At 45.9% G+C, this 14345-nt stretch overlaps 1 protein-coding gene across 1 annotated transcript in view; it reads right to left on the reverse strand.

Moving 5' to 3' along the window:
• The window catches only part of LOC137570837 (saccharopine dehydrogenase-like oxidoreductase), a 196534-nt gene that overhangs the window by 103680 nt on the left and 78509 nt on the right, over positions 1-14345 (reverse strand). Inside the window, exon 6 of the mRNA XM_068279545.1 lies at positions 12565-12695. Within this exon, the coding sequence (XP_068135646.1) occupies positions 12565-12695 (131 nt within the window). The remainder of the gene's footprint in view (positions 1-12564; positions 12696-14345) is intronic.

Raw genomic sequence — 14345 nt, forward strand, 5'->3', positions numbered from 1 at the left:
ATGCTAATAAAGGTTTAAGGGGGCACACATTGTCATCACATTTTAGGGAAGTACATAACTGTGATTCATCAGTAATGTCTTTTTGTGGCTTGGAGAAGGTGAATGCACATTGGAGGGGTGGGAATATGACTAGAGAGGTCTCTAGAAGGGAAACATGGTGGATACATCACATGAATTCTCTAAAGCCAAAAAGCTAAATGCAGAGATTGACCTCATCTTAGTAATGATTGATGGGGACCGTATAAACACATCTTAGCCAGGTGATAATGGTGTGCAGAATAGAGTGGATGAGCATATATTTTGATTTATGTCTGAACACTAATTTAGATACAAAGGGTCGTGTACACCATAATATAAACACTAAATGGAGGGGCATAATATTTCTTAAGTTGTTAAGTTTTACGAGAGTTTCAATGTCGGGGATTCAGTTTTGATGTTTGAGTGTCTCTTTCCACTATAATTTTGCATACTAGAATTACTGGGCATCGCTATAGTTTTGGATCGTATGTGTATGTAAATTTGAGATATTCGTAGATCTGGATTGTGTATGTATTTCTAGAAGTGGGCGGGCTGAAGATGGGAAATGATGTGGATTGTATAAGTATATTGTAACCTTGATGCATTTCATGAGGGCCAGATTGGCTGGCTCCAGGATTTGCTGTAGCAATAATTTAATTCTGCAAACTTTTTTAAGTTTTTTAAGCGTTTTGCAGGCGTCTTATGCGTCTTTTTAAGCGACTTTTTAAGCGACTTTTAAGCGTCTCATGCGTTTTTTGAGAAAACGAATTTCCATTATTAGTGGGAGTGAGGGATTTGAACATACGACCCCTCAGTGGGAGGGTACGTATAATACATCTAATTGGCAGCCTGCGCTCCAAGGTGGCTAAAACGCAGAAGCAGCGGTAAAGCCAATTAGGTTTTGGGGGAGGAACGGAGGAACAGGGCGGGTATGCGGCTATAAATACGCGTTACGGAAACTTCTGCGCATGCTCCTGATGAGTCCAATAGGACAAAACTAGTAGGGCGTGGCCTGCAGAAGCGGAAGTAAGCCGGCGTGGCGTGCGGGGAGACCAAAGTACGGTTATCCATGCGGACACAGAGAGCCAGCCAGGTGGCCAACGTAAAGGGGTAGAGCCCTATAAAACTCCATGCTTTTCAAAATACTACTGGAATGTGAGTGTGCATTTTTAATATAAATTAAACTTTTCGTATGGTTTTACACTATGGGAAGGAATATGTGTTTTATTTGAGGTGAATGCTGTGGACTTGCTGTCGGATAAAGTACTGTTTAAGGAGCCAATATAGGCAGGGGATTGCCTGAAAATATCCCAGAGGCGCTTGAGACCCATCTAGCCGAGGGTCATCTTCTAAGGGTGAGTGCCCACTTCTGAGGGTAAGGTGGTGGTGGTCATTCCATTTGCTCTCTGGAGATAAAGTTTGGCACAGAACTGGATATACAGGACTTTACATATTGATCTTTTGGACTGCGGACACATCAGAAGCGCGAATTCCTTTTTATGTGTAAAAAAAAAAAAAGTTGTTGGAATCAATAATATTCCTTTAATAAGAGATTACATTTAAAAAACAAAAAAACAAAAAAAAAAAAACCCTATTACTTTTATCCCCCCCCTCTCCCCAAATTGACCCTAGACTGCGATCCACACACTACAGTATCCTCTCATAGTCATCAGCCTATGAGAGGGATTAGATTGTGAGCCACTTCTGGAGACAGTTACAGACACTGTAACATCAAAAAGTTCCCCTGGGGGGTACTCACCTTGGGAGGGGGAAGCCTCAGGGTCCCAATGAGGCTTCCCACGCTGTCCTCTGTCCCACGGGGGTCTCGCTGCAGCCCTCCAAACAGCGGCCCGACAGATCCGACAGCCTGTTCAATATTTACCATTCCATGCTCCAGTGAGGGCGCTGTGGCGGCTTTCAGCTCCGAAGTAGATGGAAACACCCGATCTCAGTCGGGTCCGCTCTACTGCGCAGGCGCCAGAGACTTGCACCTGCGCAGTAGAGCAGACCCGACAGCGATCGGGTATTTCCGCCTATTTCGGAGCCGAGAGCCGCCACAGCGCCTGCGCAGGAGCCGGGAAGGTAAATATTTACATCGCTGCTGTTTCGGAGGGCTGCAGCGAGACCCCCGAGGGAAGGAGGATGGCGTGGGAAGCCTCATTGGGACACTGAGGCTTTCCCCTTCCAAGGTGAGTACCCCCCAGGGGAACTTTTTGATGTTACAGGTTTTCTTTAAGTGACTAGGCTGGCAGGCTGTTCACGGATCCCCACTCTGTCTCAGCAGGGAGCGCGCATTCCCTGCTATTCCCGCCCACCGCACTTTGATGCCAATCAGTGTTAGGCGGTCCACAGCATGCCACTCTCCCACTGCCCATCAGAGTTAGGCGGTCGGGAAGTGGTTAAGGTTTTTTTTAGAAAAACATTTCACTTACCTGGGGCTTCTACGGGCCCCCTGCAGCAGTCCTGTGCTCGTGCTGGTCCTCAAGGACCCTCTCCGCTCACTTTCCATTTCGCTGACTACGGCCACTGCACCTGGTGTCCTTGCTCCCGCTTACATACCTGGGAGCGTCCTGCCAAGGCGCAGTACGAGAAAACGTTGTACTTTGCCTGCGCAGGATGCTCCCAGCGTTGTCAGCGGAAGCAATGACGCGCACGGCTGCGTCAGCGCAGTCCTCTTGTAAGTCAGCCAAACGGAAAGTGATCGAAGGTGGGGGACCGGAGAAACCTTGAGGACCAGCATAGGACAGGACGTCTACACGGGGCCAGTAGAAGACACACACACACACACACACACACACACACACACATACACACACACACACACACACACACACACACACACACAAGAACCCCTTTAAATAAAAAAGAAAACCATTGGATTCTTAAATTAAATTTTTAGGAGTAGGCAAATAAATATAATTGTTTATCTCATTACTTTATTTTCATCTCGGGTTCACTTTAAGTTTTAGAAACTTCAATTGACAATTACATCACACAAGTTTATGCAGAAAGTAAATTTCTTGTTATGATGCTGAACATGTGCACTCAACTTCTTTCATCAACCATGGCGAGGCCTATTCTGTGTGGAACCCATCCCGTTAAACAGATGTAAGATCTTGGCCACCTTGCTGAATCTCAGTTTCAGGGTGCTGACAATATTCTTACAGTGTAGGTCATTATGTAGCACAATTTTTTTTTTTTTTTTATTTTTTTTTAACCACTTGAGGACCTAGGGCCACTTTTTTTCCATTCAGACCACTGCAGCTTTCACGGTTTATTGCTCGCTCATACAACCTACCACCTAAATGAATTTTGGCTCCTTTTCTTGTCACTAATAAAGCTTTCTTTTGGTGCTATTTGATTGCTCCTGCGATTTTTACTTTTTATTATATTCAGCAAAAAAGACATGAATTTTGGCAAAAAAATGATTTTTTTAACTTTCTGTGCTGACAGTTTTCAAATAAAGTAAAATTTCTGTATATATGCAGCGCGAAAAATGTGGACAAACATGTTTTTGATTAAAAAAAACCCATTCAGCGTATATTTATTGGTTTGGGTAAAAGTTATGGCGTTTACAAACTATGGTGCAAAAAGTGAATTTTCCCATTTTCAAGCATCTATGACTTTTCTGACCCCCTGTCATGTTTCATGAGGGGCTAGAATTCCAGGATAGTATAAATACCCCCCAAATGACCCCATTTTGGAAAGAAGACATCCCAAAGTATTCACTGAGAGGCATAGTGAGTTCATAGAAGATATTATTTTTTGTCACAAGTAAGCGGAAAATGACACTTTGTGAGAAAAAAAAAAAAAGTTTCCATTTCTTCTAACTTGCACCAAAAAAAAAAATAAATCTGCCACAGACTCACCATGCCCCTCTCTGAATACCTTGAAGGGTCTACTTTCCAAAATGGGGTCATTTGTGGGGTGTGTTTACTGTCCTGACATTTTGGGGGGTGCTAAATTGTAAGCACCCCTGTAAAGCCTAAAGGTGCTCATTGGACTTTGGACCCCTTAGCGCAGTTAGGCTGCAAAAAAGTGCCACACATGTGGTATTGCCGTACTCAGGAGAAGTAGTATAATGTGTTTTGGGGAGTATTTTTACACATACCCATGCTGGGTGGGAGAAATATCTCTGTAAAATGACAATTTTTTAATTTTTTTTTACACACAATTGTCCATTTACAGAGGTATTTCTCCCACCCAGCATGGGTATGTGTAAAAATACACCCCAAAACACATTGTACTACTTCTCCAGAGTACGGCAATACCACATGTGTGGCACTTTTGTGCACCCTAAATGCGCTAAAGGGCTCAAAGTCCAATGAGTACCTTTAGGATTTCACAGGTCATTTTGCGGAATTTGATTTCCAGACTACTCCTCACGGTTTAGGGCCCCTAAAATGCAAGGGCAGTATAGGAACCCCACAAATGACCCCATTTTAGAAAGAAGACACCCCAAGGTATTCCGTTAGGAGTATGGCGAGTTCATAGAAGATTTTTTTTTTTTGTCAAAAGTTAGCGGAAAATTGATTTTTATTGTTTTTTTCACAAAGTGTCATTTTCCACTAACTTGTGACAAAAAATAAAATCTTCTATGAACTCACCATACTCCTAACGGAATACCTTGGGGTGTCTTCTTTCTAAAATGGGGTCATTTGTGGGGTTCCTATACTGCCCTGGCATTTTAGGGGCCCTAAACCGTGAGGAGTAGTCTGGAAATCAAATTCCGCAAAATGACCTGTGAAATCCTAAAGGTACTCATTGGACTTTGAGCCCTTTAGCGCAGTTAGGGTGCACAAAAGTGCCACACATGTGGTATTGCCGTACTCTGGAGAAGTAGTACAATGTGTTTTGGGGTGTATTTTTACACATACCCATGCTGGGTGGGAGAAATAACTCTGTAAATGGACAATTGTGTGTAAAAAAATCAAAAGATTGTCATTTACAGAGGTATTTCTCCCACCCAGCATGGGTATGTGTAAAAATACACCCCAAAACACATTGTACTACTTCTCCCGAGTACGGCGATACCACATGTGTGGCACTTTTTTGCACCCTAACTGCGCTAAGGGGCCCAGAGTCCAATGAGTACCTTTAGGCTTTACAGGTGTGCTCACAACTTAGCACCCCGCCCACTTGCCAGGACAGTTAACAAACCCCACAAATGACCCCATTTTGGAAAGAATACACAACAAGGTATTCCATGAGGGTAATGGTGAGGTCATTGAAAATCTTATTTTTTGTCACAAGTAAACGGAAAATGACACTTTGTTAGAAAAAAAAATTAAAAAAAAAATTCTGCTAACTTGTGACAAAAACTAAAATCTTTTATGAACTCACCGTGCACCTCACATAATACTTTAGGGTGTCCTCTTTCCAAAATGGGGTCATTTGTGAAGTCTGTCCTGGCATCTTAGGGTCTCTGCAATCATTACATGTATGGCCAGTATTAGGAGTTTCTGCTATACTCCTTATATTGGGTATACGGGTAATGCACTCTGGGCTGAAAGGAAAAATGAACGGCAAACATACCTTGCTCCACATCAATGGCAGATCTTCCTCCACATCAATGGCAGTGATAACCTCAGGAGAGAGACACCCCGTGCCACCCTGCACTCAGGGTGAGCCACCAACTTATGTGACTGGGCCTCAGAACTTTAGCATACAGCATTATGCCTGTAGGATACAGCAATATGCCTGCCAATAGAGATGACTGTGTGGCATTAAAGCATCATCATAGGCCCAAATCACATATAAACCGGGGGTGTCCACACTCAAGGGAAATTCAAACGTGCCATCTTATATCGCCAACCCAGGACAGATCAGCAATATCAAGCATGGAAACCGATCCTTCTTCCGACTTTTATGCTTACCCGTTTGGTTTTCAAGCTTACCTCTCCTCTCCCTGCGACAATGTGCGAAAGACCACTGAGTGTGTGCCTACTCCTGTGTCTGGAGTTCCCTAGGTTCTAATAGTGTACCTGCTCGTGGTACCTCTCAAAACACTGCCCTACGCATAGACCAGGCTGGTCAGGACAGCGGGGACAATAATAAACGGTGTCAGTCCTTGTTCCAGCCCTGCTGCAGACACGGCAACGTTTTCTTCGGATGCGTTGACCTGGGGCACACGGAAGCTGATAGGCGTAATGCCTTCCATGCAGTCGGCTAGTTGCATCTGGGGGGGGGGGGGGGGGCTGGCACCTCCTGGATACAGGATGTCCAGAATGATCTCTTCCTGAAATTGGAGGAAAGATCCAGTTCTCCCAGCCTTACTGTAGAGAACAAAGCTGTTGTAAACTGCCAATTGAATCAGATAAAAAGACACTTTCTTATACCAGCGTCTTGTTTTCCGGGAAATTAAATAGGGCGCTAACCTCTGGTCATTGAAGTCCACCCCTCCCATGTTGACATTATATTTGTGGACGACAAGGGGCCTTTCAATGACCTTAGTTGCCCGTTGAATTTGGACTGTCGTGTCTGTGTGAATGGTGGACAGAAAGTAAACGTCCCTCTTGTCCCTCCATTTCACCGCGAGCAGGTCTTCAGTACGCAAGGCGACCCTCTGCCCCCGTAAAAGTCTGGTGGTAACGAGCCGTTGGGGGAAGCCCTGGCGACTAGGCCGCGCAGTGCCACAGCATCGGATTCCTTCTAACTTTAAGTGCTGAAAGAGGGCCACACTTGTGTAATAATTGTCCACAAAAAGATGGTACCCCTTCTGGAACAAGGGTGACACCAAGTCCCACACAACCTTTCCACTGCTCCCCAGGTAGTCAGGGCATCCGACCGGCTCCAATTTTGAGTCTTTTCCCTCATAGACCCTAAAACGACATGTATAGCCTGTGGCCCTTTCACAGAGCTTATACAGTTTCACCCCATACCGGGCGCGCTTGCTTGGGATGTACTGTTTGATGCCAAGGCGCCCGGTAAAGCGTAAGAGGGACTCGTCTACGCAGATGTTCTGTTCAGGGATATAAGCATCTGCAAATGTTGATGACAGGTGGTCTATGAGGGGCCGAATTTTGTGGAGCCGGTCATAAGCAGGGTGGCCCTTTTCATGACAGGTTTCGTCATCGTTAAAGTGCAGGAAGCGCAGGATGGACTCAAATCGTGTCCTGGACATGGCAGCAGGGTACAAGGGAACATGATGTACTGGGTTCGTAGACCAATACGACCGCAATACATTCTGTTTCATTAGTCCCAAGTGAAGGATAAGGGCCAAAAAGATTTTAATGTCGGAAACTTGGACTGGTTTCCACCCGAAAGGCTGGGCATAGATGCTCTCCGGGTGCTCGGTGATGAGTTGTGTGGCTTTACGGTTGGTCTCAATCACAATTAAGTCCAAGAGAACCTGGGTGATGAACAGCTGCAAAAAGTCTAGGGCCGTTCCTAGATGAGCTGTCGCCACCTGGACTCCAGACTGGGCGGTGAAAGGGGGCACTACGGGTGCGGCGGAATCAGGGGATTGCCAATCTGGTTGTGCCAGCACCTCTGGGAGTCTATGGGTACTACGGGCCCGTCTTCTTCTTGGTGGCTGCGACGGGGGTACTACTGCACTTGCCACCGTACCAGTTTCAACTTCCATGCTGGCGCTCACCACTTCGCCAGGGTCTACGGAAGCACTGGCACTAAGTCCAGGAGATGCTGCGCTGCTGGTGCCTGCCTCACCAAGAAAAGTATCATCAGCGCTAGCACCACCCTGCTGCCCTTGAGGCGGATCCTGCGCCACCTGCGGTCTAACGACTTGGGGTCTGGTACGCCTGGCTCTAGCCGGGACCATAGCCTCGTCATCACTTTCGGTCAAGGAACCACTGCTTTCTACAGGTTCAAATTCGGACCCGGAAGATTCGACGGATGATTCTTCCCAAAAGAACTCATCCGACTGGTCCATGTACCTGTATACGTCGTCATCGGAAAGCCCCCTTCTTGCCATTGTGGATTACTAAATTTATGGGGTTTTCCTCCGAGACTACCCAGAAAAAAAGAGCACCTACCTAGCAAAAGGAGTATTTGAGAGGTATTGGTGTTGGTGGGAAGTGGGGTCTCAGAGGCAATCAAACAATCACGGGACAATCAAATACAATTACAGCACAATCGAATCCAATCACAGCACAATCAAATCTGATGCACTCGGAAGGTGATGGGGGGAGGGTGGGATTGGGTGTGGCGGGAAGTGGGGTCTCAGGCAATCAAACAATCACGGGGCAATCGAAGTCGATCACGGGACAATCAAATACAATTACAGCACAATCGACTCCAATCACAGCACAAGCAAATCTGATGCACTCGGAAGGTGGTGGGGGGGGGGGGGGGGGAGGGTGGGGGGGGGGAGGGGGGGGTTGGGTGTGGTGGGAAGTGGGGTCTCAGGCAATCAAACAATCACGGGGCAATCGAAGCTGATCACGGGACAATCAAATACAATTACAGCACAATCGAATCCAATCACAGCACAATCAAATCTGATGCACTCGGAAGGTGATGGGGGGAGGGTGGGATTGGGTGTGGCGGGAAGTGGGGTGTCAGGCAATCAAACAATCACGGGGCAATCGAAGTCGATCACGGGACAATCAAATACAATTACAGCACAATCGACTCCAATCACAGCACAAGCAAATCTGATGCACTCGGAAGGTGGGGGTGGGGGGGGGGGGGGGAGGGGGTTGTTGGGTGTGGTGGGGGGGAGGGTGGGGTTGGGTGTGGTGGGAAGTGGGGTCTCAGGCAATCAAACAATCACGGGGCAATCGAAGCCGATCACGGGACAATCAAATACAATTACAGCACAATCGAATACAAGCGCAGCACAATCGAATACAAGTGCAGCACAGTCAAATACAATGCACTTGGACGGTGATTAGGGGGGGTCTGAGGGCGATTTGAGGGGGTGGGGGGTTGATCAGGAGCCTGCACGGGGCAGACTGAGTCCTGATCTGATGAGAGGCAGACACAGGGGGTTACTGATCAAAGATCAGTTAGTGATTGCTGGGGAGGACAGATGTAAACAAAGAGCAGGGGATGTAATCAGAAGGGGGGTATGAGGGCAATCGAGGGCCTGGGCAGGTGATCGGTTACCCCCGCGGGGCAGTTAGGGTCTGCTCTGATGGGTGGGGGTGCTGAGGGGTGATGGACAGGTGATAGACAGGTGATCAGAGGGGGATCAGGGGGTAAGGTAGCTGTATACAGATGTATACAGTATACAGGGGGGTAGTCTGGGATGGGGTGTGGGGGTGATCTAAAGGTAGGGGGGGGGATCAGGGGTGACTAGGAGGCAGTTAGGGACCTAAACTAAAGGGCAGCGTCGCTAGTTAGTGGCAGGTGGGGGGGGGGTGGGGGTTTTACAGGGGTGCAAGGGTGCTAGGCAGGGGTCTGCTGGGGTGATCGGGGGGGGTATGAGGCCTGGGGTGGGTGATCAGGGAGGCTATGGGCAAAATCAAGCTGCGTGCAGTGAGACTTACAAGTGCTTCCTCCTCGCTGGTGGTCTCTGGAACAATGAGACCACGAGGCGAGGAGGAAGCACGTATAAGGCACTTTGTTTACCTAACAAAGTGCCTTATACACTCTGATTGGGCAATTATGCGGATTCCTCCGCTCGCCGGCTCTGCTAAGTGGCCGGCGAGCGGAGACAAAATGCCCGAGTAACGATCCCGGGCGGAGGATCGCGTCACGGATGACGCGATCGCTCCGCCCATGCCCTTAGAAGGACCGCCGCCTCTGTGGGTGAGCCGGTCCTTCAGGGCTCCACTTCCCGGCCGCCCCTGTGCGTTAGGCGGTCGGGAAGTGGTTAAGATCCTCAAAGAATTCTCTGTCATGAGGTGCCATGTTGAGCTTTCAGTGTCAGTGACCAGTAAAAGATACTGCAAGAGTGAAAACAACAATTTTAACAGACCTGCTTCCCATTCACATCGGAGACCTTGTAACACTAATGAGTAACACGAAACTGTTCTAATTGGGCAGAAACTTCAAATTCTTCACTAAGGAATGTATTAACACTTTTTTTGCGAACAGTTTAGAAATTAAAGGGAGTCTAAAGCGAAGTAAAAAAAAAAATAAAAAAAATATATATATTCTCACCTAAGGAGAGGGCACTCTGGGTCCTATAGAGCCTTCCTGTGCCTCCTAAGGTCCCCGCGTTCCAAAACTGGATCCCCCTCGTCTCTGATAGATGGGTCAGAGACTTCTCACTTCCACCACTGCTGGAGGCTTCAGCAATCTTCAGGAGCCCGAATGCTCCCGAAGGCGGGCCACTCCATACAGGGTGGCGTGGCGTGTCTTTGGGAGGGCTCCCCGAAGATTGCCGAAGCCTCCTGCAGCACTCGCCTCACTGCTAATGGGGGATCCAGTGCTGGAACTCAGGGGCATTGGGAGGAACGGGAAGGCTCTATAGGACCCAAAGCTTTCCCTCTCCTTAGGTGAGTATCTTTTTTTTTTTTTTGCCCATGCAAAATCTCACACTCTCACACAATCTCACACATACAATCTCACACTAGAGTTCTAGAAGATCTTTCTGGCTGAAAATCGGCAGATGAAAGTCTAGTGTGTAAACCCAACTTTAAAGCAGTGTTTTGCAGGTACACTAATTTTATGCCAGTGACTTCTGGTGAGCCCACACACGTGTTGATTTTTACCCTCAGGTTTACCCAGAGGCTTTCCACTTCTAAGTGGAGTGTTTAACTTTTCTCCAAAATTTCACTCCAGGTACAGTGACACTAATTCCAACAAGCTGAAAGACAGCAGCATCCAAGATAACCTCAAGGGTTGGAACAGACAGAAACTGAAGTACATTCTTCTATTGTATTTCCGTTTATTAACTCTTGGCTATATTTTTTTCGACAATCTTTTAATGCATTATTTTAGGTACATAGTTAGTCTGTTAAAAACAAAACAAAAAAAAAACACATCTATCCATCAAGGTCAACCAAGAAGTTGTGTTTTAATAAAACCATGTTGGGCTATCTCCTCTTCTGAGTATAGGCAACATTAAATCTGCCCCTAGGTGCTGCCATAGAAATATTGTGTTTCTGCATAAAGCTAAGGGTTAAAGGGACTCTAACAACATTTTCAGCCTTATTTCTTCTATCCTATAAGTTTCTATACCTGTTCTAATGTGGTCTTAATTAATGCAGCCTTTTCTAGTTGCACTGTCACTGTAATAGATCTAATCTTCTTTTCTTGCCAAGCCTTGTGGAGACAAAGAGGAATGCACTCTCTCTGCTGTGATAGGGAAAAGTTATGTACGCCCCCTGCACGCTCTCCTGTGTTTGTATGAGTCACAGGCTTGTCTTTACTCACAGCCAGCGTCTCTGCAAGGCTCGTGGAGCTGAGAAATTTGAAACAGCTGTGAGTGCCCAGAGATCAGTGCAGAGCTCAGACAAGCAGCTAAGGAAAGACATGTGGGTAACATTCCAGCAATCAAGTCACATTTCAGAGGAGCTTCTGCAAACGGGCACCTGCTCTGATGATGTATTTCCTGGTTGACGGCCATCTTCATTGTTTACAAAAACAATGAATAAAACAGTGATTTTATCACCGGGAAAGCAGCGGGAACAGCGAAAATGTCACAGAGGGGGCTAGGAGAAGACAACAAACAGGCTGGAATGTTTATTTATGTAAGATTTTCACATTACAGGTTCTCTTTAACTTGAAGTAAGGAGGGGTAACGAGGCTGAAATATGCAAAAAATGCAAATTGTCTCACAGTAATGTTGATACTCCTTGCATGAGGGCCCGTTTCCACTATCGCTAAATCGCATGCGATTGCCGCATGTGAATTCGCATAGCCAATACAAGTGGATGTGACTGTTTCCACTTGTCAGGATTTCTGAGCGTTTTCGTCCACGTGAAAAATTCGCATGGCAGAGCCATCAGAATTTGCATACCGCTATGCGGGTGTATGCGAATTTTCATGCAAATTCACACGCAAATTTGCATGGAATCAATGGAAAAGCACACAGGCACTGCCATGGTTAAATTCACATACAGCGTCATTCATGCGAATTCGCATGGAAATTCGCATACACCCGCATGCAAAATTCGCATCTGCATGCAAATTTTTACCGTGGCAATTCGCACCGCACAAGTGGAAACGGGCCCTTATACTTTTAGCCATAGACCCTAAACATGCAGGGAGATCAGATATTTCTAACTGAAGTCTGACTAGATTAGCTGCATGCTTGTTTCAAGTGGGTGATTCAGACACTGCTGTTGCAAAAATTATCAGAAGGATTGCCAGGCAACTGATATTGTATAAAAGGTAATAAATATGACAGCCTCCATATAGCACTTAGTAAAGTTCCCTTTAAACAAAAGTTGTTTTGCATAACTGTTTCTTTTTGGGTCTTGTCCCTGTACAAACACGTGCAATTTGATTATGTGTGTATAAGCAATGTCTGTCTCTGACTCTGCTCTCAACTGGTTGGTAAATAGATTACAGTCCCCAAAACTGAAAAAAAAATGCTACTAATTTGCATATAGCAGAATTTTTTTTTACTGAGGCCTGCTACTGTACATAATTACAATCTGCATGGTGTTATTAATAAGGTCCGTTACTAACCTTCTCTTTAATCTCTTACCAACAACTGGAAGAGGCTTGAATGCTAACTGCTTTCTGAGTTTCTTCAAATTGCTTTGGTCTGCAATTCCATGAATGGCAGATTGCCATGTCCCATCATGTATACATGTCCCCTACAAGAAAAACAATATGCATTTGTGGTGATATATTGGGGTGCTGATGAGGTTAGGAATACATAAACATATTCTATCATTTTTATGTCTGCTGTGTATCTTTCAGAGGTGGATGTCAGCCAGTATGGCTTGACGGTATTGGCAGCTAGCTTCATGGACTGTTAATGTGATTGTGTGTGGGTGTCAATAGACAGACAAAAGGGAACTTCATTACCTGTTTCTGGCTGTCCAGAGGAACTGTACGATGTGATCTTTTGTATTAATGTAGACAGCTGCCATTGTCTTCAGTGAATGGACCAGTCACCTTCAATAGTCAAGGAAGCGGCTCATTAGGCCACTAGCAGTCACTTTGATCTGCTGCCCCAGGTGTGATTGTCTACGTCCGCCTACCGGCAATTACAGGCAAACTGCTACCTGTAACCATAATGCAATCTTTTCATGTATGTGCTAAAATACACTTTAACCAAGGAAATAATGTGGAGGAAGCCTTTTGATGTCTGGTAGGATACAATCTCACCTATTGAATTCTGCAACCTTCAAGAAGCTAAAACAGGAACCCCTTTGAAGTTTGCATATCACAGGAAAGATTATGACAAGCGTTCGGTGATGTCACAAACGGGGAAACTGCATTAGTTCCTGGGGGCTGGACATTAAATGCCCCAGGGGACACTTCAGAGTATAAAAAGCAGAGACAGATACCTAGTGATCATCTTCTCTCGGAGGTAGCGAATAGCTAGGGATGATCGCGACTCCTGGTCAAAACGGCGTCCTCCCGTCAAACAACGTTCTAACCTAAGCTGGTAACGTTCTTTTTCCCCCGTTTATTTTTACGCAAATATCCGTGTGTGTATCTTTGTAACTCTTAATTTTGTAACTTTTTTTACTTTGTTTTTTGTAATCTTTTGTATACATTCTGTTCTGTATTGTTCCATGTTTTTCTGGAATATTAAATTATTATTTAATAAGCTTGACGTCTGCCGTACTAAACTAACACTCATAGCCTAGAGGAGACTGCAGTGTAGCTGTGTATAAGTCCGTGCCTAATTGTATGCTTGAGCAACACTACCATATGAAATTGTAATTGCATTGTGTGTGGGGGCGTTTGTCATATGTTGGCCTAAAGCGCGCAGCTGACCCAACGTACGAAACGCCAGTGCGAGTAGCTAACAGTATCGTTCGGAACGACTGTTAGTGGTTTTGCTGCACGACAGTGTAACTTGCATTACAAGTCAGTGTCTGATTGTGCTGTGTTACTGTACAACTGTACTGTGTGTGTGGGTGCGTGGCGTTCTCGTATTCTGCCTAAGCGCAAAGCTGACCCAAATACGAAAACGCAGATTGCGTGTTCAGCCCTCGACAGCTGAGGGGACGTGTCTAGCAATGCTAGTGGTGGCAGTGGGAAGTGTTTGAGGGGTTCCAGCCTTGTTTGTAGCTTAAATAAGGCTGTTCCCCGCTTAATCTGGTCAAACCGGCAGTCAGGAACCGTATACGCAGGCGTGCTGCGGGCCGGTTCCTGACAGCATTCATGATATTATAAGCCTGTAAGGATTAGCACCAACATTAATAAGCAACATGGAACATTCTAATTAGATGATGTAATTTTATTTAGTGCGTGAATTTTTACAGTAATGACAGCACTTCACATAGTTT

This window comes from Hyperolius riggenbachi, chromosome 4 (assembly GCF_040937935.1).
Source record: "Hyperolius riggenbachi isolate aHypRig1 chromosome 4, aHypRig1.pri, whole genome shotgun sequence".
NCBI lineage: Eukaryota > Metazoa > Chordata > Amphibia > Anura > Hyperoliidae > Hyperolius > Hyperolius riggenbachi.